Source organism: Bombina bombina, chromosome 9, assembly GCF_027579735.1.
Source record: "Bombina bombina isolate aBomBom1 chromosome 9, aBomBom1.pri, whole genome shotgun sequence".
In the NCBI taxonomy this organism is placed as follows: domain Eukaryota; kingdom Metazoa; phylum Chordata; class Amphibia; order Anura; family Bombinatoridae; genus Bombina; species Bombina bombina.
In genome coordinates, this window is record NC_069507.1 from 213,761,969 (window position 1) to 213,787,779 (window position 25,811).

Sequence of the window (25,811 nt, forward strand, 5' to 3'; positions counted from 1 at the left end):
GCTCCTGAGCCCCTGCTTTTCAACAAAGTAAGTATGGCATAATCTATCGGAATCATGAATTTATTGTCCCTTTAATGTAAGCAGGGCTAGTTCTTGGAGCATAAAGTTGAGCACAAAGCTAAAGATCAAGAATACAGGAGTACTGATGGGGAACCTATCTTCTACTAAGTATTTCTAAAAATGGCACCAGGTTTAGAGTTTGCAATAGTAATGATTAGGGTTGCCATACCACTCCAGCCTCTCCAAGATACACCACTAAGGGCTCGATTTATCAAGCCCCTTCAGCTGCAAGTTCTCACAAGAATTTGCTCGCTGTAATTTATCAAGCAGCGGTCACCAGACCGCTGCTTCCTAAGCTCTTCGCCACCTCTAAGGTGGCGAAATTCAATCTCTGCGGTCGAGTCCGACCCGAGGAGATTGACAGCTCCTGCACGCGCGTGATTGGCTTGCGCGGGCAGGGGGCGGGGATTGCCGCAAACGCAAAATTGCGCTTGTGTGCAATGTTGATTACTTGCGGGCCCCTGTACGCCTCAGCTTTGATAAATCTAGCCCTAAGTGTTACTTACAATTTATTTATCAGCCCTCTGATTTACATAGAAAACTGCTTAGAAAGGCCAATGTATAGGGTTAGTCTAGTGGGCAATAACGATTGCCCCAAAGTCTAACTTAGCTACTATTTAGTTATTATTTTAATTTAATGTTCCTCTACTTCTTAAATTTACAATCGTTGGTTAAAAAAAAAAAAAAAAAAGGTAATGAAAATCACAATCATGGACAAAATATACTAATGCAAGTGTTGTCTTAGTATTCATAATTAATCATTTATTATTGCAGTATCAACGTACTTACTTTTCCTTTAATACCCATATTTTTTTTGTGATGTCAAACATCCCCTTGGGACACTCATTTCAATTCTCTTCAACATGTGCCCCACTGTGCCTTCAGCCTCAAAACACCCTAAAGAGTATAGCTCATTAAACACCAATACAACACAAGAAAATGCATATTTCTTTAACCCCCAGTATATCACAATTGTATACTGCATATAACACAAAAAAACATTGTGCTTAAAGGGACATGAAACCCACATTTTTCTTTTATGATTTAGAAAGAGCATGTCATTTTAAACAACTTTCTAATTTACTTCTATTATCTAATTTGCTTCATTCTCTTGATCACTTGCTGAAAAGCATATCTAGATATGCTCAGTAGCTGCTTATTGGTTGCTGCACATAGAGGCCTCGTGTGATTGGCTCACACATGTGCATTGCTATTTCTTCTACAAAGGGTATATAAAGAATTGAACAAATTAGATAATAGAAGTAAATTGGAAAGTTGTTTAAAATTAAATGCCCTATCTGAATCATGAAAGTTTAATTTTGACTAGACTGTTCCTTTAATTAATCCATTTAAAGGGACATTAAAGTCAAAATGAAACTCTAGAACATGCAATTTTAAGAGACTTTTTAATTTACTTCCATCATCAGATGTACATTATGCTCTTGGTATCATTTGTTGAAAAGCATATCTAGATAGGCTCAGGAGCAGCAATAGACAGCAGGGCGTTAACTGGTGATTGGGGGCTACTCTTATATGCCTCTTATCATTGGCTCACCAGCTGTGTTCAGCAAGCTCCCAATAATGCATTGCTGCACTGGAGCTGATTTAGTGTTTAACCCTTTTGCAAAGGTTAAGCACATAGTTGTATGCAAACCACAGTGCAATAATAAAATGCAGAAAATGTTATTTAATTAACCCATAGTGTTTAAGAAGATGTGCATCTCATTGCACACCCCTATAGGAATTATGGTACTTGATTGTAAACCTGCATTAACCTCTCATTACACATACAGCTCAACACAACCTGTATATCAGTTTAGTGCTCTTTTTATAAAAATAAATACATCTGAAAACCTTCCTGGATAATTCACTAAACCGTGAAATTTCCAATCTAGTTTATGCAATACTATGACTGACACGAGTTGCTACAATGCATTAACTGCCACCCAAGGGGTTAAAACCTAAGTAAACATAAAGCGAAGCCGTCATTTATTTAGTGGCCAGACAGATATTTATATTCTTCCAAACGCTGCACATTCCCAGGTGCGCGTCCGTGAACTCCTCACACTCGCGTCCACAGAAGAGGGCATGTGATAGGCGGTGGTACCTTCTAGGCATTGGATTGGCTACTTTGGCAACAGTTGCCCAATCAACCTCTTGGTGTAATCGTTACGTCAAAGCCTGCCTTAGATATAGGCCTTAGGTGGCGCGCCTCTTTATACAGCTGTGTCTGCTGAAAGGGGAAGTGGAGTATCAGAGGCCTAAGGTAACTGACCGCGCGTTGTCGGGGGCACGCACTACATGGACAGCTGTAGACTGGCCTGTTGCTGAATGAATGAGTTTAGGACATCACTTAGAGTGATTCTATAAGGCTTCAGTTTAAATAAATCTGTCATGTCCTGGTGATAAGCAGCATCATTATTTTCCTGTCACAAAGGAGCAGTGCCAGGTCAAGTTTAAGTGTAGAGCACTTCCCTCCGCTTTGGTTGACAAATAGCTTAAACATAATGAGGTACAGACCTTTCTAGCAGCCATTTTCTTACAACTTGTGGCCTAGAGAGGCGTAGCTCAGTCAGGTAAAGGTGCCAGACATTCACTTTACAAAGGTACAGTTGTACATATATCTCTGTACAAGGTGGTGACTAAAACTGGTGTGGCTAGTGGCTCAGTACTCTGGCTAACTCTTTGGTCGCACCTGCCCGGGATAAGGCGGGTGGGTTACTGCTGTGGATAAAACTGTCCATTTCGTTGCTGTCCTAAATCGGTTTCATCAGCTCTGGATAAATCAGACTTCGTTTTCTACACAAATTGTCGTCTGTCTTTCAAATTGTCCCCTTATTCACTTAGCTAAGTTACCTGGATATGAAGTTACAAATAATTGGAACTGATGGTGGTAAGAAAATCTGAAGGATAAACAGTTTTATATGAACCCTGGGATTTGTTCCCTTGTGTGATTTTTGCAAAGAACAACCTGTGAGCAATGTGACCAAATCGGTTCATTGAGGCTTAGGTGATGAGTGCCTTTAAAAGGCTGCGTGGTCTCAATGCCAGTGCTGTGCTGGCAGCCAGGTATAATATGGGTGTTGCTTTAGTAACAAAATTTTCCAAATGTATGTATTTAGATTTAAAGTGAGTTAACTCCTTCATTTCTAATTATTATTGAGGGGGTGGGGGACCCTTCTGTCTGTATAGAAAATGTAATTCTGCAAGTGTGTTAAATGGTATATGATGTTGCTTATGGGATGTTAAAACAATTGTTTTTGGCAATTAGGTAAAGTATTGTGTAAACTTGACCTTTCCCAGCTGTTTGTAACAAGATGTCCTGAATGTGACGGAGTTGTTATAGCTGATGTAACCTATACTATCACTGCACACGTAGACAGTCATCCGACACTACAGTGACTGCACTTTTCATCCTGTGAAGTTTAGATATTCTTTTAGCTGAATTGGATGAAAAATAAAACGAGTAACATTTAGAGGTTCTATCAGAAAATGAAGTAGAATATATAACAATTTACTTTTTTTTTTTTTAATATCTTTTTACGTTTCAAATTACAACATTTTAATTAGCTGCTGCCAAATAATGTATTCTAATACCACTATTTAATTTGGTCTAAAACTATTTTAATCTACGTTCACGTGTTTTAGGTTTTGGAATTCTGCTTCATGCACTGTTTAGTTCCAGAATATTGTTAACTACTGTATAGTGGTACCTAGTCTACCCTTAAAACACACACAAAACTTGTCTTCCTAAATTCATTGGAAAGTGGAATAAAAACTTAACCACCCCCCCTCCTGGAAAAAAGTGCACAAATTAAGTCTACAGCTGATCAGATTTGACGTCTGCAGTTTCCACATTCTGACCTTGATTGTTATGTCAGAAGGTGTGTGAGGGGCTGGAGATTGTATTGTCCAATCAGGTTCTACTTGTTTAAAGCTGAGCCAACAAGTATGTTTGTCAGTGCCCATGGATTATATTGGCAAAGTGCTTAGTGACGTGGTAAAAGCGGTTATATCTTTGCTTTTGGTAGAGCACCAATGTGGTGCTCTACCAGTTATACAATGCAGATCAGTAGATAAAAGATCAGCTATGTATTAATCTGTGGTGGATCCCAGGCAAGATAATTGCTTTGGGAATACTTTAAAGGGGAACATATTTCAAAATTAGACTTCTTATTGAGAACATTATAGATATATAGAGCTCTTTCTTTATGAAATGTGCCTCTTGGCATTCTTTGTTTAAACTTCGCTCCTTTCTGTGAGCATATTGAGGTAGAAGCAGGAGTGTGCATGTCTTAAAGGGCATACACTTTAATGACTCTTAATTAGATGTGCTAGGGGATCAATTCACCAGGAGGCATGGGAGTAAAAAGGTCTAATGGAAGCTTTATGTTAATAGCTGCAAAATTGTGTAATTTTCTAAATGTGCTTCTAGGACTTAAAGATTAAAAAAAGGCAGTTTCTTGCAAAGGAAACTGAGAAATAAATGCAAAGTAGTGTCAGTGTAATATTAAAGGGACAGTCTACCTGTATTGTTTAAAAAGAATCTCTTTATTACCCATTCCCCAGTTTTGCATAACCATCACTGTTGTATTAATATACTTTTAACCACTATGGTTACCTGTATTTAACACCTGCAGACTGCTCCTCATCACATTTCTTCCCCTGCTTACATTTTAGCAAGATAGTGCTGGTTCTTGTGAACCAATGATCAATCTCAATGGAGTAGGCACAAATATCTATATGGCACACACAACCCAAATGCAGGTTTTTTTTTTTTTTTAATCAATGATTCTGAGAGAATAAAAAAAATATAATTTGCTTCATTCTCATGTTTTTGTAGAAGAGATATCTAGATAGGTAGCATGCACATGTCTGGGGCACTGCCTGTCATCTAGTGCTCTTGCTAATGTATAAAATTGTTTCAAAGCTGCAGACACATGCAGGCTCCTGAACTTTCCTGCTTTTTAAGAAAGCATAACCAGAAAACAAAGAATTTCTTATAGACATATATTTGAAAGTTGTTTACAATTCTATGTTTTATCAGAATCATGACATTTTTGGGGTTTTTATTTCCTTTATTATAACAATGTTGGTTATACAAAGCTGGAGAATGGGTACTAAAGGTGTTTAGAATGAGTAATTATAAAGATAGGACCCACTTAGTCTAGAGATGATTTCTGCTAACCACACACCCACAATACAAGGACAAACGCCTTTTGTGTAAACAATGTTGTCTCATTCTCTCTAGTAGACACAAGTAAATCCTGTAACTGAGGTATTCATCAAAATGCTGCAAATAGCTAGTTTGGGCAGTTTGCAGCATTTTGAAGGAAACCTTGGTTACAGGATTTCTTTTGGCCACTCCAAGTAATCTGGGGCAAGCACCATTTTACATAAAATTGGTCACTGAAAATAAACCTATTTTAAGGAATACATTACTGGACTGCAAAACACTCTTGTTATCCGTCATACAACCTGTGTATTGTGTACAGATCTGTTGCAATGTCAGTGACTAATTTGTTATAATTTTTGCATATTAGGCAAACTGTTGTGCTTTTTAAAGGGACACTGAGCCCAAATTTTTTTCTTTAATGATTCTTATAGAGCATGCAACTTTCTAATTTACTCCTATTATGTTTTCTTCGTTCACTTGCTATTTTTATTTGAAAAAGAAGGCATCTAAGCTCTTGTTTCAGTACTCTGGACAGTACTTTTTTTTTTGGATATATTTATCCACCAATCGGCAAGAATAACCCAGGTTATTCCCCAAAAATGGGCCGGCATTAATTTACATTCTTGCATTTCAAATAAACAAACATACCAGGAGAAGTAAGAAAATTTGATAATAGGAGTAAATTAGAAAGTTGCTTATAATTGCATGCTCTGTCTGAATCTCAAAAGAAAAAAATGTGGGTTCAGTGTCCCTTTAAGGTGGTCTGTAGCACTTAGTTTACTGTAAAAACTGAAGGAAATAATGATTGATTTATTTTTAAATTGGTCTTTGTAGCAATTTGATGCTGTATCCAACTGTTTTGAATACAGTCTGCAGCTAAATTGTCTCCATATAGCAGTGTTTAATCTCTCAGGTTTATTTCTTTTGCCATTATTGCGCACCGCAAAGTACTTGATTAGCTGGTTTTGAATAGATGTGCTGTGTATATATCTCTGTGGCATGATTCGCATACATCATAAAAGTCCTAGATCTCTGAAATATCCAGACTAAAGGAATAGAAATCTTCAGTTTGTTTTTTTTTATACAGGATCTACAACCTTGACCTTTTCAACATGTTGTCTAAATTAATCCAAAGACGCACCCTGGGTGCTTTGGGCTCAAACATCAAAGCTCAGATGAGCTCTGTTACTACAGCCGCAACAGAGAAACCAATAGAAGAAGGGTTAACCTCAGAGTATGTATTTGACCGAGAATCAAAATATGGAGCCCATAACTACCACCCTCTGCCTGTAGCTCTTGAAAGGGGAAAAGGTTGGTTTTGTTTGTGGTTTTTATTGGAGAGTGGGGGGACTCTATCAAATAGTTTAATTTTATAACAAGAAATGCACATTGTTCAATTTTAAAATGGATTGTTGCTTATTAAAATGCCCTTGTTCAGTAACTTAAACATCATTTGTTTGCTCGGACACACAAGTGTATTAGAATTACCCTTTTACTGCAGTTTTAAGACCTAATCACAAGATTGTATCCTAACCACAGAATGATACACACTTACTAAAAAGAAAAATTGAGCAGGAGTGTTTATTGCATTTTCTGTTTGTTGGTTATGCAAGTCTACTGTACTTGGTGATCTGTTATAATGGGAGTATACATCTTTGTATATTGTACTTGTTTTTTATATTTTCTCTCCTCCTAGGAGTATGTGTGTGGGATGTGGAGGGCAGAAGGTATTTTGACTTTCTGAGTGCATACAGTGCTGTCAATCAAGGACATTGTCACCCAAAGATACTTGATGCTTTAAAGACTCAAGCAGATAAACTCACACTCACATCCAGGGCTTTCTACAATGATGTTCTGGGGGAATATGAAGAATATATAACAAAGCTATTCAATTATAATAAAGTCCTTCCCATGAATACAGGTATGGAATTCAGAAAAAAACTGTTAAATTTTTAGAATGTGTGTGGTGTGTTTCCTCCCCCCCCCCCCCACTAAAATTAAACGGTCAGTAAGTCCAAAATTTATCCTTTAATGGATAGGATAGAGTATCAAATCTCTAAACTTTACAATTTATCTATTTTCCTTAGTTCTTTTAGTTTCCTTTTGTTAGAGTAATCATAGGTGAGCTCAGGAGCTTGCGTGTGTTTTTAGACATCTAGTGGCAGTGTTTGCTCCTACTCTCCGATCAGCCCACCTATGTTTACTCCAACTAAGAATTCCAAGAGAACAAAGCAAATTGCTATTGGCAGTAAGTTGGAGAGTTGTATAAAACTTGCAAGCTGTCTGTATCACAAACGTTTAAAGTGATGGTACAGTTTCCAATTTGTATAATCGGATATGGAAACTATTTTAGATGGAATTTCATTGTTATAGTATGTTTTCATTAGAATGGATAATACCCTGTAATCTGACGCCCAGTTCAAAAGTAATTTGTTTTTGTAAGATAAGTGTTAGAGCATGGGTTTAAAGGGACATGAAACCCATTTTTTTTTATTTCATGATTTAGAGAACATGTAATTTTAAACAACTTTCTAATTTACTTTTATTTAATTTGCTTCACTCTCTTGATATACTTTGCTGAAAAGCATATTTAGATGGGCTCAGTAGCTGCTGATTGGTTGCTTCACATAGATGCCTTGTGTGATTGTCTCACACGTGCATAGCTATATCTTCAACAAAGGATATCTAAAGAATGAAGCAAATTAGATAATAGAAGCAAATTGGAATGTTAAAAATTGTATTCTCTACTTGAATCATGATATAATTATTTGGTGTTTAGTGTCACTTTAAGAACAGTTCAATCTACAAAAAAAATTGTGCGTGTGCCATATGGCTTGAGCACAGATTGGAGAACCGTTTAAACTGTTGGCTGACAATAAAATTACTTTTGAAGTGATTGGTTGGAGCAATGTGTATTGGAATTTTGCTATAATAAAGTTATAGCATATCTTCATTAGAATGGATGCATTGAAGCACATCTAAAATATTTCAATTCCGCATCTGGTTATATGAATTTGAATCTTTACCATTAATTTAAAGGGACAGTTTACTCAAACTTTCTCTCTAATTTGTTCCCAATGATCTACTTCACCTGCTCGAGTGTATTAAATTGTTTACAACTAGTTCCCTTACCCTTATATTGGTATTTTTAAATAGTTGGTTTAGCCTGTGGTATCCCCACCTATTCTGAAAGTTTTCTGGCCTTAGGTCCAAAACACACCGAGTGGGGTATAGAAAAGAGAAAGTAATAAAATTGATTTTCCATTATTCTCTCAGTCTTTAGTCTTTTGGTTTACGGACATCTATAAGATAGACGCATGTATATATGTACACAATTTGAAAGTATGCCTACAAGCTCAACCCATTTTATTAGGTTGCGATTTCAAATTCTCATACATTTTATACTCTGCAGTTTAAAAAAAAAAAGTAATTGGAAACACATTAATTGAAAAACCATTTTACAGTAAACTGTCCCTTAAGTTTGCACAAGATGTCAAATGGCTCTAACTGGTGCCTCTGCTAGATTAGCAAAACACGCCTCTAGATCTCTGTATCACCTAAACTAGTCTGAGTCGTTTTGGTAGCTGCATATCTCTTGGTTACAAATAATTGCTATCAGGTACCAGAAGCAACAGCCAAATTGAGTAATGTTTTGTAAGCACTGTATAACTGAATCTTACATTTTTCTTAAACATTTATTGGACTTTTCTTTTAGGGGTGGAAAGTGGAGAAACTGCCTGCAAGCTAGCACGGAAATGGGCCTACACTGTGAAAGGGATTCCAAAATACAAAGCACAAATCGTCTTTGCAGGTGAGTTGCTGATATAAAACAGAATAGTGTTACTACATAGTCATTAAAATGACCATTAAGTTAAAATTTAAACTTTAATAATTCAGAGTGTGAATTAAATGAATAGAAAAATAAAAAAAATCCTTAAATGATCTAATTTGCTTCACTCTCTTTGAAAACCATACCTAGGTAGGCTAATACTGGGAGCTAGCTGCTGATTGGTGGGTATGGTTTGTGCATGTAGTTCAGCTAGCACCCAGCAGTGCATTGCTGCTCCAAAGTATAACAAGAGAATGAAGAAGCAAATTTGATTGTAGAGCTCTGTCTGAAACCTAAAAGAACAGTGTTGCATTTCATTTTAATTTAAAGGGACAGTCTAGGCCAAAATAAACTTTCATGATTCAGAGCATGTCATTTTAAACAATTTTCCAATTTACTCTTATCACTAATTTTGCTTTGTTCTCTTGGTATTCTTAGTTCAAAGCTTAACCTAGGAGGTTCATATGCTAATTTCTTAGACCTTGAAGCCCACCTCTTTCAGAATGCATTTTAACAGTTTTTCACCACTAGAGGGTGTTAGTTCGCGTATTTCATATAGATTACTTCTCGTGCACAAGCAGTGTTATCTGGGAGCAGGCACTGATTGGCTAGACTGCAAGTCTGTCAAAAGAACTAAAAAAGGGGCAGTTTGCAGAGGCTTAGATACAAGATAATCAGAGGTTAAAAGTATATTATAACTGTTGGTTATGCAAAACTGGGAAATGGGTAATAAAGGGATTATCTCTTTTAAAACAATAAAAATTCTGGTGTAGACTGTCCCTTTAAGGCTACATTACTGTGTATGATTTGCTTGTAAAGTACAAAACTTGCACAATCTGTTCAGATTGTTGCCATATGAGCAGACCGAACCTCAGGAGAGGAAGCTGTTCAAGTGTGGACAATAGAAATCAGATAAATGGTCATTTAAAATGCACGACTAGTCCAATAAAATGTATTGGCATAATCTGGTCATTTACAAACCATAAACTATTGCAGAATATATTTTAAAGACCAATCCATAAAGTGTGTGTTTTTTTTTTTTTTTTTTAAATCCATTTTCTGCAAGCTATTTATATTGACATTTTCCTCACTTTTGTGTTTAGCTGGTAACTTTTGGGGCAGGACAATGTCTGCTATATCAAGTTCTACAGACCCATCAAGCTATGAAGGCTTTGGACCATTCATGCCTGGCTTCAAAATTATTCCTTATAACGACCTACCTGCTCTTGAGGTAAGTACTTTGATTATGAAGTAATGGCTGTTTCTGTAAGCTGAGGCATGCTTCTAGCCCAGTTTGATGCATAATCTGCAGTGACATTTATTTATTTTTTTTCTTTAATTTTTATTTAGTATAACAATATATATAAAACATGTTAGATGTGTTCAATGCGTTTCTATACATCACGACAAAAAGGAAAACGATACAAAAAGGGCAGAAGAAAACAGAAGGTGTACTAGCATCAATTACATGCGATATCTATATATGCGTGTTATTTTAACCCTCCTATACGATCCCTTTAAGCAAAACCAACAAACAACAAATAAAAACACACAGACAAACAAGGAGAGAGAATTTTTTTTTTTTTTATAACATTCTCCAAATCCGCCCGTGTCCCTTCCCACTCGGCCAAGCACCAGACCTAATTTAGCTTAATATTTATAATTTGTTCTATTCGCTGTGTGAAATCATTGCCCTGAGAGCAAACAAAACTCCCAGATATTACAGAACCTTTCCCCTGAGTTCCCTCCTATTTTAATGTCATAAGCCGCTTTCATTACTGCATCTAGAAGTAATTTCCTTACTTCCGTTATTGACGGAACTTTAACCATAATCCAGTATCTAAAAATAAGTGTTCTAATAATTGTTACTGCAACCACCAGAAAAGTAATATCTCTATCCCATGAAGAATGGGGTCTAAGAAAAAAGATATTCCTTAGTTAAATAAATTTTCCTTTTGAAAATAGTGAAGAAAAGAAATTCTACTTTCTTCCAAAACTGATTTTAACTTCGGACATTTCCATATTAAATGAATTAAGTCTGGATCAGCCAAGTGGCATTTAGAACAGCAATTAAGCACATTTTTATTCCATTTTGCCACTCTACGTGGAGTAAAATAATCCCTATGTAATAATCTGAATTGAATTTCTCTATGGTAAGATGAAGGAAATAGTTTTTGGGTGGTGATTAAACTTTTCAGTAGTAGTTGGTTTTTTTGTTTTTTTTTTCCAGGTTAGGAGAATCAACCACTGGTGTCCAATGAGATACCAGTTCTTTTAATGCTGAGTGTTCATCTAAAGACAACAATAGTTTGTATATAAAAGATAGCAGACCTTTTCTAACTTTAGCAACATCAATTAAAGGGTGTTTTTTTTCCATAAATGAGGAGCTAACCTAGTCAGTTTAAAGATATAACCTTTGACTTGTAGAAAATAAAACATATATGTTTCTTTTGTGCTTCAGGGAATTTTTCCTGAAACAAATCGAATGTACACACCTTATTTGTGTTGTAATTGTAAAAATCGTTCACTACTAGTGGTCTCTCTGTTGACCATTTCTTAGATATCAGATTTACCTAGATGGAAATGAGGGTTACCACTTATCGGCATCCACTTTGAGATATTTTGGCTCACACCGATACTGGTAGATTTATCCATACTTTTATTATGTCTCTGTACAAGGGGTGTGACAAAAAGCTCATACCTAGCTCTCTATTTGTAGCGCATAGTATATAATTTAAAGAACGGCAAGCAAGCTTGATTTTCTATAGATTCTTCAGAGTATAAGAGACCTTGTTAGCCAATCGAGAGGGTAGCGTAAAATTGCCGCTTGGTTGTATCGTTCTAAGTTAGGGAGCGCCAGTCCCCCTTTATTATAGGGTTGGTATAACTTAGTTAATTTCAACCTTGGTTTTCTCCCACTCCATAAGAACAACCTTAATGATTGGTTGAAAAGATTTAAATTGTTTCCACTTATCAAAATAGGAAGCATCCTTAACGTATATAGAATCTTAGGGATGATAAACATCTTAAAGATAGAGATCTTTCCCAACAACGATACCGGAAGTGAAGCCCACTATTTTAATTTATTTCTGCTATCCCCTAGTATTGTATCAAAATTGTCTTTATACCAGTCTGCTGTATTAGCTGAAATTTTTAAGCCCAGATATTCCAAGGTTTTAGTTTCTATAAATTGAAAAGTTTGTACTTCCCCAGGGTTCTCTTTAAGCCACAAAATTTTTGACTTTGAGAAGTTTGTTCTGTAACCCGAAACCTCACCATACTGTTCAAGCAGCCCCATAATCGCACTGATTTGTCTTTTTGGTTCAGCAACAAATAACAGAAGATCATCTGCGAACAAGGCGGTTTTAGGTTTTTTTGTTTGTCCTATACTGATTCCGAACAATAAATCTGTTTAATAGCCAGAGGTTCCATTATAAGATCGAATAATAGTGGTGACATCGGGCAGCCCTGACGGGTGCCTCTTGTCAAAATAAAAGGATCTGTCATTGATCAGAATAGAAGCCTTAACATCTATATAGATCTTGTCAATGAAATCCTTAAAGTGTCCCCTAAAGCCAAATCTCTCCAAAACTTGGATCAGGAAGGGCCACTCCACCCTGTCGAAGGCCTTCTCTGCATCCAAGGATAGCAGGAAGGCCTCTGGCAGGGCAGAACAATCCCCCCCATATTGACATATTACCTGTAAAATTTTCCTTATATTCATCTCCGATGCTCTTCCTATAACAAACCCTGCCTGGTCTTGATGAATAATCGCTGGCATTAGAGGTTTCATCCTCTCCGCCATGATTTTCATCAGAATTTTATAATCTAATTCCAATAGCGAGATAGGTCTGTACGAGATCATATCTGTAGGATCCTTATTGGCTTTTTGAATCAAAATTATATTAGCCCTCTTGAAGTTCTCGGAGATCTTAGAATCTGTTTCAAAGTAATCATTATATAGCTCGTGGAGTACTGGCCCTATCTCCAATCACAATATTTGATAAAGCTCAATAGGTAGACAATCCGGACCTGGAGCTTTCCCTCTTGCCATTGAGCCAATTTTATAAATCATTTTCTGTTATTGGCTGATTCAGAAGATCGCAACTTTCTGATGAAATTGTAGGCAAGCAAATCCCCCTCCAGAAATGTATTAATAGTATCTGCATCCGGGCGTTTAGATGAGTAAAGATCAGAATAGAAAGCGTGGAAAAGGTGTGAAATCTGCTCTTGTTCTATAACTAATTGATCATTTACCTTTTTATTGCTGCTTTTGGTTTCTTCCTGGATTGTCTTTTGAACATTGAAGCCATATATTTACCTACTTTGTTACCAAATTTTGCAAATCTGGCACTGTTTTTATATAGGTGTACCTGTGCTTCACCCAGGAGGAATGTCTTTCTTTCTTGGCCTGAAAATAGTTCTAGGTATTAATCTTACAGGGTCTTTCCAAAAGTTTGTAAGATTCCCTCACATCATCTGAGTGGTCTTTATCTCTTCTCGCCTTCTCCTTCTTTGCTTTCGCCACATAGCTAATTATTTCCCCTCTTAGGTAAGCTTTCGTGTTTCCCAAAAGAGCTGAATATTGTCCCTACAGTGACTGTTAAATGTTCTAAAATCATCCCAAGTCTTGGCTAGGAAAGTTCTAAAGTCAATAGAATCTCGTAGATAAACTGGAAAATAAAAAGAATTGTACGAAAATTTCCTTTTCGTTGTCATAACCAAAGTGACTGGAGCATGATCTGACAAACTAAAATCCCCAATAGTGCATTTCTCGATCTTTGGTACCAACAGGTCTGAGATTAGAAAAAGGTTCTATCTCGAGAGCGTATTGTGGGATTTGGAGCAGCATGTGTATTCTAAGCTACTGGGGTTCAACATCCTCCAAATATCTACCAGATTAAGTGAATTGTAGAATAGGTTAAATTATTTATTTATTTTTTTTCAAACTTCAATTGTGTGGACTTAATTTTGGTTTTGATGTTATAGTTCCCTAATTTCCTTCTATCCAGATAAGAATTCGGGGTGACGTTAAAATCCCCTGTCATCACAATCTTAGCTTTCGGAAATTTGACCATTTTCTTTACCATTAAATTCCAAAACCCTTCATCAGGAATATTTGGACCATAAATATTTACCAACAAATATTCTTCATTGTGGATGGAGAGTCTAATAATTACACATCTCCCGTCCTTGTCTATAGATTTGTCTACAATTTTATATTCTAGTCTTGTATGGAAAAGAACCATAACCCCTCTGGACGATTTTGTATATGATGAAAATAAAGTTTCTCCCAGCCACCTAGCTTTAATTTTCCTGTGCTCTACATCAGATGGGTTTCCTGTAGGCAAGCTATGTCGAAATCCCTTTTTCCCAAATGGTTCATGACTGCCTTTTTATTGGAGTGAATTCCCCCCCCCCCTATGTTCCAAGTTAAGATTTTAACCATTCTTCCCCACAAAAATGAGTGAACAATAGATCAAGCCTGGTGAGGCACGGGGAAAAAAAGCAGGAATAGTAATAGAGAGGAAGAGAAAAAAAGTATAATTGCATACCCTCCTATACTTAAAAATAAAGGGTTCAGTGTTTGTAGTCTAACACGTGTTTTCACACATCCCCATAATATAATTCTATAAATATCAGTGGTTATATAATCAATATTTTCCTTTTTACACTCAACCCTAAACATAAGAAGAAAGTAATAGTCTTCTTTCTTCTGTTTTTCCCTTCTACTCCTTGTTTTACCATGGTACTAAGTTCAAGTATCATATTCTCAATCTTATCTGATTTAGTGTGCATAGCTAAATAAAAAAAAAAATCTTATGCTTCTAGATTCACGTAACATATTCTCAATCTTAACTAATTTAGTGTGCATAACTAAATAAAATCTTATGCTTTAACCCCTAAAAAAACAACATATTCATATATCTTAGTTATTTGTCGATACCAATGTATACAAATTTGCTAACATCTTTTAGTACACCCTGATGCATTTACTTTTGTGCCTACTTGCAAAAGATTTGTGTGCAATAAGTGTTTTTTTTTTTTTTTTGAAGGGAAGAAAAAAAAGGGGAAAAAGAAAATACCCCACAACAAAATTCTCTGGGGAAAAATACCCCACGGAGATATATATATATATATATATATATATATATATATATATATATATATATATATATATATATATATATATATATATATATATATATATATATATATATATATATATATATATATATATATATATATATATATATATATATATATATATATATATATATATATAAATATATAATCTCCCACAACAAAATTCTGAGAGAAAAAAACGCACACCACAGTAAACAAAAAAAATTTGTACATATAGTCCCAATATTAAATGGAAGGAGGACTCTCAATCACTTTCTCCCTACTTTGCTTCGTTCTCCAAAAAAGACTGAGCTGATTCAGGAGAGTCAAAGAAAAAAAGTCTGTGCCAGATTTTATCTTAAGCCTAGCTGGATACAGCAATGCAAAAAATCTGTTTTCCACCGCTAAGCGGGAGCAAATAGGTGAAAAATTGCTTCCTTTTTGTTGAAGTCTCAATGGAAAAGTCTTGGAAGAGCAAGATCTTTGTTCCTTGGTAATGCAGGGGTTGTTGCTTCCTGTATGCTCTCAACAGTTCATTTTTTTTTCCTTGGAAATTTAAAAATTTCACTAACTGGCCGTGGTCTTCTACCATTTAGTGCTGATGAATCCCTTTCTCTTCCCATCCTGTGTATTCTCTCGGTAATAAAGATATTCTCCCCTGTGTTTAAACCCAGCGTTTCTGGGATAGAATGTTCCACCAAATTTTTTAGTTCCAGTGCAGATAAGGATTCAGGAATGCCAATTAGGCGCAGATTATTACGCCTTGTCCTATTTTCTAGGTCATCAATTTTTGTAAGTAAAGAGATTTTGCTTTATCAGGCTTTCCATCTGTGATTGAAGTATAATTTGTGCCTCTTCACAATTTGAAATTCTCTGTTCTGCTTCCTTAATTCTTTCTGCATGATTTTTCAGTTCTTCCAGGATTGTGCCCAGCCTTGTGTTAATTTCTTCCAGTTTTGGACCAATTAAAGCACATACCAAAGTTGCTATTTCTCCTGCATATGAAGCGTCTGGGATCCTATCTTCTCTCAGATTTATTGGGGGAGCTGGTTATGCTAGCAGGTTTAACTTTTTTTTTTTTTTTTTTTTCTCTTTGCTTGTTTTTTTTTTTTTTTCTCTTTGCTTGTTTTATCTTTGACATCTTTGGTTGGGTGAGGTATTTATCCATATATATGTCAACAGATACTATGTCCCTGTTAGATTTCTTACACTTCTCGTTTGGACCCTTATGTATATTCTGTCAAAGGCTGTCAGCCCCCTTAACAGAAAATATAATTATAGGAATAATATCCAATCAGAATAAAGAATCATGCAGGCTTATTGGCATCTCCAACACTTCCCGAAGCTGTTAACTACCCCAAACAGGGGGAGGGGAACATATGAAGCCAGCCAGAACCAAGAGCAAAAGCAAAAAAAAGACTTCAACTTGGTAAGTCTTCAACAGCAAGGATAGGTGAAATGAGGTAGGGGAGGGGGGATAAGCAACAGCTCTCTCCAGAGCCCAGCAAAAATAAACAAAGCAAATAATTAAACAGTTCCTACCTCCCCTTTCAGCTCCTTGCCTTGGATCCCTTGGGTTGTTAGGTACACTTAATCCTTTTGTATCTTTTTCTTCTTTTTTTTTTTTTTTTTTTCTTGATTTGGATGCTTTTAGGGGGTAAAAGATGCTGTGCCGTGCGGGTGTCCTAACTCCCTTCCTGGACCACCCACATACAGGCCCCAGCGTTGGTCGGCAGACAAACTCTGGCCGCAAGACCCTTCTTGCAATGCTGTTTGCTGCAACTGACGTGGTCACCCACGGCACCGCCTCACTCCCGCGGCGCTCCTGGAGGATAGCCCTTGTGCAGTCACCCCTCCACCACACTGCCCCAGCTTCCTCCCAAAAGAGACTCCGCAGTGAGCCTTAAAATCAGTCGGCATCGGGCACGGCTTTTTCAACCGCTGTAGATTCCCTGCCACTCTGGGATTGCGCTGTGCTCCGTTGCGTGTTGACGTAACAGCGTCATACCCCCATCCGCCATCAGGCTTTTTTGCCTCAACATTTTAATTCTTAAAGGGAAATTAGGCAGTCACTTTTTGTAAAAAAAAACAAAACAAAAAACAAACAAACCTAGAAACCAATTTTTAAAAATTCCACTGACTTTCTTTAAAGTTATGAGCGGTGTCATGTTTGAACGTTGTTTCCTTTCTCTTCTGCTGAGAACTATTAGGGACATAAAGAAAGGGGGGGGGAACCCTTCCGTATAAGGAATTGTGGAAACCCTGTGTTATTGCCTGACTGGCATCTATCCTTAACTTTAGTCAGCAGAAGACTGATTAAATAGAAAACCAGGCCAAAGATGGCGGTGCCCATTACTTCATAGAAACTAAAACTTTATACTTGTGGGGTGTGTAACATTGGCTTTGAATAAATCATTGGGTCTAGCATGTATTTACTTTTTGCGATATCACTTTTTAAATATAAAGAGTTTTTAAAGTCCCCACAAGTGTTATCTTGTTGTGGCTTTTTTTTTTTTTTTTTTTTTTTTTTTCTCTTATTCCTTGGAGGTTTGAAAGGTCTCCATGTGCCCCTGACTTGCTACAATAGTGGGACAAATAGAATTATGTGAGAAAACTAAAGGATCATGCCATTTTTTTTTATTTCAGTATTTCTTGACTCAATTACTCACAACAGGCCAGATTTTCTTTAGATCTTAACTAGCGCACAGAGGAAATCAGCTGATGGGTGAGAGCAGGTTGGGTAACCATGGTTAATCAGGTGTAGTTTAAAGGGATGTTCCAGTTAAAAATGTAAATGCACATAGATGAATTACATCTTTGGATAGATACATATTTACAATATTAGAAAAAACAAGTTTTTAAAGGATAGTTATTTCTACCCACAAATAACATTCAGACAGTTATATCCTGAGCATTAATTAGCTTAACTGCTGAACACAAGATGGTTAGGCTAAAATGTAACAAATTTTACATAAATGCAACAAATGTTGCACACACAGGAAAGAGCCTATCTCTTGTATTAAATGAAAGGGAGAATTCAGTATCTCATACAAATATTGATCATGCATAAAAAAAATAACTAATTCATCTAGAAAAATAGAGCCAGGCAGGCTATGTACACACAATTTAAAACTGGCTGAAATCCAGAATGGACAATTATGAGTCAATTTCCAGTCAGATTGGTAATAATGAAACTAGTGTAGTGATTATAATACACTTATGCTCACAAGTACCGGAAATATAAATAAAGGTTACTATTTTAGAGCATGCTCACAAGCAAACACACTTGTCCTAAACTCCAGGAGTTTAAATTAATTTGAACAGACTGATAGATAATACAATGATAAAGCCATTCTGGTAAGTGGTTAAAAACTTGTCCGGCGCGTACCCCTCTGAGGAAGCGTTTGTGAAACGCGCGTTGGTGGCACTTACACTGTGGGCTTAGTCCCTTGTGTTTTTTTTTTTTTTTTTTTTTTTTTTTTAACCGCTTACCTGAACTGTTAAGGCAGTTAGTGCAACTTGAACAAAATATAATTTATATACTATCGTGCACCCTCATAGCCTTTTTCTGTTATGTCAAAGTGATTTCTCTGGTAGCTTCATACAGGCTCGGAGGTGGTGGTGGTGAATTTTTTTTTTTTAAAAAGATAAATAATCCCTTACCCATTCCCCAGTTTTGCATAACCAACACGGTTATAGTAATACACATTACCTTTATATCTAGGCCTCTACAGACTGCCCACATGACATTTTATTTATCTATTGACTTGAATTTTAACCAATTAGTGCAGTGTCTGCCACAAGCCACGGGTGTGATAACATTATATGGCTAACATGAACTAGCTCTCCCCTGTTGTGAAAAGCAAAAAAAAAATGTGATAAGAGGTGGCCTTCAAGGGCTTATAAATTATATGAGCCTTCCTAGGTTTAGCTTTCAACTAATACCAAGAGAACAAAGCAAAATTGGTGATAAAAGAAATTTGGAAAGTTGTTTAACATTACATGCCCTATTTGAAACATGACAGTATTTTTCGGACTTGACTGTCCCTTTAAGGAAATAAAATATGTTCCTAACTGGATATGTTCTTCCACAGCGTGCTTTACAGGACCCAAATGTAGCTGCTTTTATGGTTGAACCAATTCAGGGTGAGGCTGGCGTGATTGTTCCAGATGAAGGTTACTTAACAGGCGTCCGGCAGCTATGCACAACACACAATGTAAGTCTGTGCTAGTGGAGTAATAATTTTATAGCTGCAATTGGGGCTCACTGGCCATTTGAGCCAGCAACCGACTTATATAGCAGCGGTTTAAACTGGTGCTTCATAAACACTCTCTGCCAACTTAGAGTTGGTGGATGAAAATAACCTGAATGAATTTGACTGGGGTAACTGATAAGCCCTACTCTCATGTAACTGGTTAGGGGTCAGGACTGCACAAGCCTTTGCTTGAATAATGGTAAATATGGAAAGCAAATGTGCCCCACAGATTTTAATGAAATGCATGTCAGGTTTACATGTGAATCCTGTCTCTGCAAATTGATCTAGCCCTTGGTTTCTGACTGCACAATGACCTTAAATCATCTTAGGTTTTATTCATTGCTGATGAGGTGCAGACTGGGCTGGCAAGAACTGGGAAGATGCTTGCAGTAGACCATGAAGATGTGCGCCCTGATATGGTGATGCTTGGAAAGGCGCTCTCAGGTGGTGTGTATCCGGTAAGTACAGCAGTGTTTAACAGACACCATGCAATCTTATACTGCACTAAATCATAGAATGGAAACATAAATTGCGCTTTTCTGAATGTTTGTTCATTCATGACTATTTGTTAACCAGGTTTCTGCTGTTTTGTGTGATGACGAAGTGATGCTCACCATCAAGCCTGGTGAACATGGATCCACCTATGGTGGGAATCCGTTGGCATGTCGCATAGCTCTGGCTTCTCTAGAGGTTAGTCTTTTCTATTTGTATAATTCTGCATTTCATGTTATCTGATTACTTAAGTCAAAGGCTCATATATGCGTCTTTAGATTAAAAAAAACAATGTAAATGGCCTGGCCAATCGCATTCACCTGGAGTCCACACCTCAGACTTTTTTTTTTTTTTTTTTTTTTTTTTTTCTAATGTTTTTTTGTTTTCCTAAACTGCACAATATGGGCATTTAATAGTACTAAAAATAGTTGATGTATCTTAATTGTCTTCTAAAGCTAATCATATTCAAAGGTAGGAAATGTGGTTTATGAAACTAATAAATAAAATGTTACGTTCAGGTCATTCTGGAGGAGAAACTGGCAGAAAATGCTACAGCAATGGGCGAGCTGCTGAGAGCAGAGCTGATGAAGTGTCCTTCTGATATAGTGACACATGTGAGAGGCAAAGGGCTGCTGAATGCCATTGTCATCAAACAAACCAAAGGTACAGTGGCATCTATATAAATAATTGTGTATAATGGGACCTAAGAGGCAGATGTAAGGTTTGAGTTCCCCGAGTTACAATTGTTATAGACCTTAACACAAGTTACATGGTAACTTGGTGTTTTTTCTTTTTGTTTGCTATGGTCTTTCAGAATTAGTATTTTCATTCATGGTATGGGTGGAGATACATTTTCAATAGACCCCAAACTTAATATTGGCATTGACACTGGAGTGACCAAAAACCAGTTACTTACTTAAATACAATTCACAGTAATTCAGTGTTGGCTTTTTATGGATTTCTAAGATGCTCAGCATTATACATCTCTGGTTGTTCTATTCACTGAACCCTTGCTAATGTACACAAAGTATTATGGTTCTACTTGCAATTGTCTTGTGTAGTCATGGTCTTTGTTCCTTGAGTTTATTTCCTACAATCAGATATCCATGCCAAGCCCACATCCTATAGTAGATATATACAGAGAACCAATAAAGGCCTTATCTTTTTGTGGTTTCAGTCTACTGTGATTTTTGTTCACAGAATATTGAAATGTAAATTTTCTGTAGCTTAAATATTTGCTTGATCCCATGACACCCATATGTAAAATTAAATAGTGGTTGGCACTATGGAGAAAAATCAGAAAAAATACATTTTAAAAAAACGAAACTCATATTATATTTTTTTTTTTTTTTTTTTTTTTTTTTTTTTTTTTTTTTTTTTTTTGTTTACTTCTATTAGATTTTCTTTTTTGTTGAAAATCAGGGATGTAAGCTCAGGGGTGTGCACAGGTCTCCAGCACTTAATGGCAGCAACAATGTTGTACCTTAGCTCTAGATGGCAGCACTATTTGCTGTCATAGTTCTCTAGGCATGTGCACGCTGCCTATCGAGAGCTCTTCAACCAATAACATGAGAACAAAGAAAATCTGATGGAGAATACAAAATATATATAATTTTTTTTTTTTTTTTTATTTACTTCCATCTGAATAAGAGATAATCCTATAAAATAGGGGGCGCCCTAAAGTAAAATAAATAATAATTTGTGTGTCAATATCGTGAATATATTAATATATATACAGAATATCAGAACGAGTGAGAGTCAGATATATATCTCAATCCGTGCAAAAAAAAAATTAGTAATAATAAAACAATTCAAAATATATAAAATAAAAGTCTCTGAGGAGTAGATTGAAGATAATCTAGGCAGCAATCTGTAGAGAACCCAGCCAGGATCCTATGAAGATGATCTATAAAATATAAAAAAAGATGCGCCACATGGCCCAATATTGTTTGTTCAACAGAGTGCATGTTATTTGATTGTGCTGATGCAAATTCACAATTTAGGAAGCACTCCAGTTAGTGCAACAGAAGCAGTCTGGGATCAATCAGTCACCCAGCAGACCGACCTCTTGGATAGAGTAGTATATTATTTAGTAAAGCATCTCCATTGATGCTAATCAGGCAGGAAGGGATCAATGCAGTCACCCAACAGACTATGACAAGGTTCCCACAGGAGGCAGTCAGCAAAAGTCCAGGGGACCAGGATTGGTCCAAATAATACACAATAGCAAGTGTTTATAAAAATATGATACTTTACTTTGTAAAAGAGTAAAAACAAGCGACGCGTTTCTCAGCAACAAGCTGTTTCATCAGGCTTATAAAATGTAACTAAAACACTTGCTATTTATAACCCACATTTGTATCAACTTAATTGAACACACATGTTAGGGGAGTGGCTGAAGGAAACTCCCTCCGGCTGCATCCTATCAGCATTCACTGTATTGAATGACATATACAATAAAACATAACAGTCTAATATATTATTATTCTCAATGATCAAGAATATTTTTCACCATTGTTGTCTCCTATAGGTACATCATACATAAACAGTTATAACCTTGTTGGGCACCACCAAACTTTATAGCAGTTTTATATAGTTGATTGTACTGTGTGCATTATGTTTATATAAGTTCTCTCTAATAAGCAATGGAAACTGAAATTATATATATCTGCAAGTTAATCATATTCATTAAACTTGCATGAAATGCATACTTTGTATCAAATATAAAACATCAGCTCAGGGGTGTGCACAGGTCTCCAGCACTTAATGGCAGCAGTTTTGCAACAATGTTGTACCTTAGCTCTAGATGGCAGCACTATTTGCTGTCATGTATTTCTCTAGGCATGTGCACGCTGCCTATCGAGAGCTCTTCAACCAATATGAGAACAAAGAATCTGATGAATACTATATATATATATATATATATATATATATATATATATATATATATATATATATATATATATATATATATATATATATATATATATATATTTATTTTTTTTCATCTGAATCAGATTTTTGGTTTAGTGTCCCTTTAAAATATTGGAAACTATGCTATAATTACTTGTGTGAGTGAGACATCCAGAAATTTGGTTTACATGGAGAACTAATGTGCATGGGGTGTGAAAACGTAGTACTAACAATTCTAGTAAATGCCTCATTTTTATTGTATTCTTCCCTCCAGACTGTGATGCCTGGAAGGTGTGTCTTAGACTGCGTGACAATGGCCTTCTGGCCAAACCAACCCATGGTGACACAATTCGTCTTGCACCTCCACTGACCATTAAAGAAGATGAGATCAGAGAGTCAATCGATATCATCCACAAGACCCTCCTGTCATTCTAAAAACCTTTTGATCCCTAGTTAATGCTCTTGCTGCTTTTTCCATATTGTAGGTCTCATAGTTGGAGATTGTTTGGCTCAATATAGCCATGTTCTACCTGCAATGCTTTTGGTGGAACCAGTGCTACTGAACTTATACAAACACAAAAGGACAATTTATTTATCCATTATCGTCTATTGATTTTTGAGAATGAAAGGTCTACATGCACAACTGACTTCAGATGAATCTGCTACTTGGGAGCCAGAAAGCTGATTTACAGGGTTTGTGTACCCTCTGCAGGATTGTGATACCCTTACCCCTGGCTGATGTGTAAATTATATGCAGACCTAAACGGTTATCAAATTGCATACGTCTGTTACCCCAATATGTGGGCTGAGCTGCATAACGGGATTCTTGTGTAGTGATGTTTTATGAATTTGTTTCTAAGAAGTGCACTAATGTTCTTCCTGGTTTATATAGTTTTGTTAGGACTGGGGAATGTATGTATAGTAAGCTGACAATCTAATGTGCTGTATATGTATTGTAGCGTTAAAACTGGTGTTATAGCTTATTTAATGTTATTTAATATAAATAAAGTAGCTTTGATATGTAACTTTTTTGCAAATGTGTTAGCGTTTTTTTTTTTTTTTTTTTTTATATTATAAGTGAGATCTTTTACCTACCCTGGTAACTCTTACCAATAGAGTTTCTACCTCTATGTTAAGGTGTGTGGTGTTACCTTTTTTTTTTTTTTCAATTCCCCCCACCCCAAAAAAAAACTCTGGATAGAAGTTTCCATAAATATTGAAAGTGCACACTGCATGCTTTCAGTGATGTGCGGTGACTTCAGAGGCTGGTGAGGCAGTGGCTAGCAATCGGATATGCCTTCATTCTTTAGATATCCTTTGTTGAAGAAATAGCAATGCACATGGGCGAGCCAATCGCATGAGGTATCTATATGCAGCCACCAATCAGTATCTACTGAGCATATCTAAATATGCTTAGTAGCTACTGTGCATATTTAGATATGCTTTTCAACAAAGGATATCAAAAGAATGAAAAAAATCTGATATCCTTTGTTGAAAATCATATCTAAATATGCTCAGTAGCTATGAGCATATTTAGATATGCTTTTCAACAAAGGATATCAAAAGAATGAAGAAACTCAGATCTAAATATGCTCATTAGCTACTGAGCATATTTAGATATGATTTTCAACAAAGGATATCTGATTTTCTTCATTATTTTGATATCCTTTGTTGAAAAACATATCTAAATATGCTTAGTAGCTACTGAGCGTATTTAGATATGCTTTTCAACAAAGGATATCAAAAGAATGAAGAAAATCAGATATCCTTTGTTGGAAAAAATATCTAAATATGCTCAGTAGCTAATGAGCATATTTAGATCTGATTTTCAACAAACATACCATAGCATAGCAACTTGCAAGTTTTGCTTAATAAATGTATTTTGTGTATGACCTGGTCAGTGTTGTAAGTTACATTTATTAAGCAAATAAGCACAAAATCACAAAATGGCTGCTCATTAAAATATATTTATAATTTAAATATATTTAGTAAGTTACAATACTGACCTTGTCAAACACAAAATACATTTATTAAGCAAATAAGCACTAAATCACAAGATGGCTGCTCATTAAAATATATTTATTAAGCTGCCAGAGAAGTAGAGAACATCAACATACCATAGCAACTTGCAAGTTTTGCTTAATAAATGTATTTTGTGTATGACCTGGTCAGTGTTGTAAGTACTTACAACACTGACCGGGTCATACACAAAATACATTTACTAAGCAAATAAACAGAGAAGAGGATCAGACTGAGTCACAAGTTCCTTCCAACACGGTCACACAGGCACTTAACATGTCAGATTCAGAGCAGCAGAGGGGGGGGCACCCACTACCCGGTCCCGTATTAACTCACAACCCCAAGCCTCACAATAAAATATATATCATATAACAGCAGCAGTGCACGATCATCACACTATCACACGATGGCATGGCTTTGACTTACTTGTGTGACAGTGTGATGGACTGTGTGCTGACTTGGACGACGGCTCCTTCCTTCAGGTCACAGGTGACAGGTCAGGCAGGACCAGGGGGCAGCAGCTGCGATATGCGGTGCGTCACTCTCTAGATTCTCTAGAATAGATCAGGCAGCCTCCTCCACTCCACTCTCGCTACTTGGCTCAGGCTGATGTGACAGGCAGGAATGACTGGCACTGGCTGTTGTTCCCGCTGCCGCGCTGCTCCTTCCTTGCGCATGCACAGTAGACACCGGGCCCGGCATAGACAGTGACTGACAGTCAGTAGTGCACTGTAAGCAGAGCCAGGGAGTCAACACCGGTGTTGATTGGATGAGCCGGTCTCCCAGGGAACAGTCGAGGCCTCATTAGAGATGCCTCATATAACAATTTTCTCAGCCGCGCTGCTCCTGCAAATCACCACCGGGTGATGCTGCAGAGCAGCTAGATATAAAAATACACTTAAAATATTGCGCAATAGAGAAACACCAGAAGCCAGTGCCT

At 36.5% G+C, this 25,811-nt stretch overlaps 1 protein-coding gene across 2 annotated transcripts in view; it reads left to right on the forward strand.

The window, feature by feature from the left end:
• The first annotated feature begins 2,198 nt into the window (after nt 1-2,198).
• The window catches only part of OAT (ornithine aminotransferase), a 101,006-nt gene continuing 77,393 nt past the window's right edge, over nt 2,199-25,811 (forward strand). The window contains exons 1-10 of one of the 2 annotated variants that reach the window (XM_053692607.1): nt 2,199-2,326; nt 6,324-6,547; nt 6,933-7,157; nt 8,952-9,047; nt 10,169-10,296; nt 19,286-19,408; nt 19,777-19,905; nt 20,024-20,137; nt 20,458-20,602; nt 23,127-23,877. In XM_053692607.1, the coding sequence (XP_053548582.1) occupies nt 6,349-6,547; nt 6,933-7,157; nt 8,952-9,047; nt 10,169-10,296; nt 19,286-19,408; nt 19,777-19,905; nt 20,024-20,137; nt 20,458-20,602; nt 23,127-23,287 (1,320 nt within the window). In that variant the 5' untranslated portion in view covers nt 2,199-2,326; nt 6,324-6,348 and the 3' untranslated portion in view covers nt 23,288-23,877. Of the gene's footprint in view, nt 2,327-6,323; nt 6,548-6,932; nt 7,158-8,951; nt 9,048-10,168; nt 10,297-19,285; nt 19,409-19,776; nt 19,906-20,023; nt 20,138-20,457; nt 20,603-23,126; nt 23,878-25,811 lie in introns of those variants that run through there. The other variant, XM_053692608.1, reaches the window with a different exon arrangement.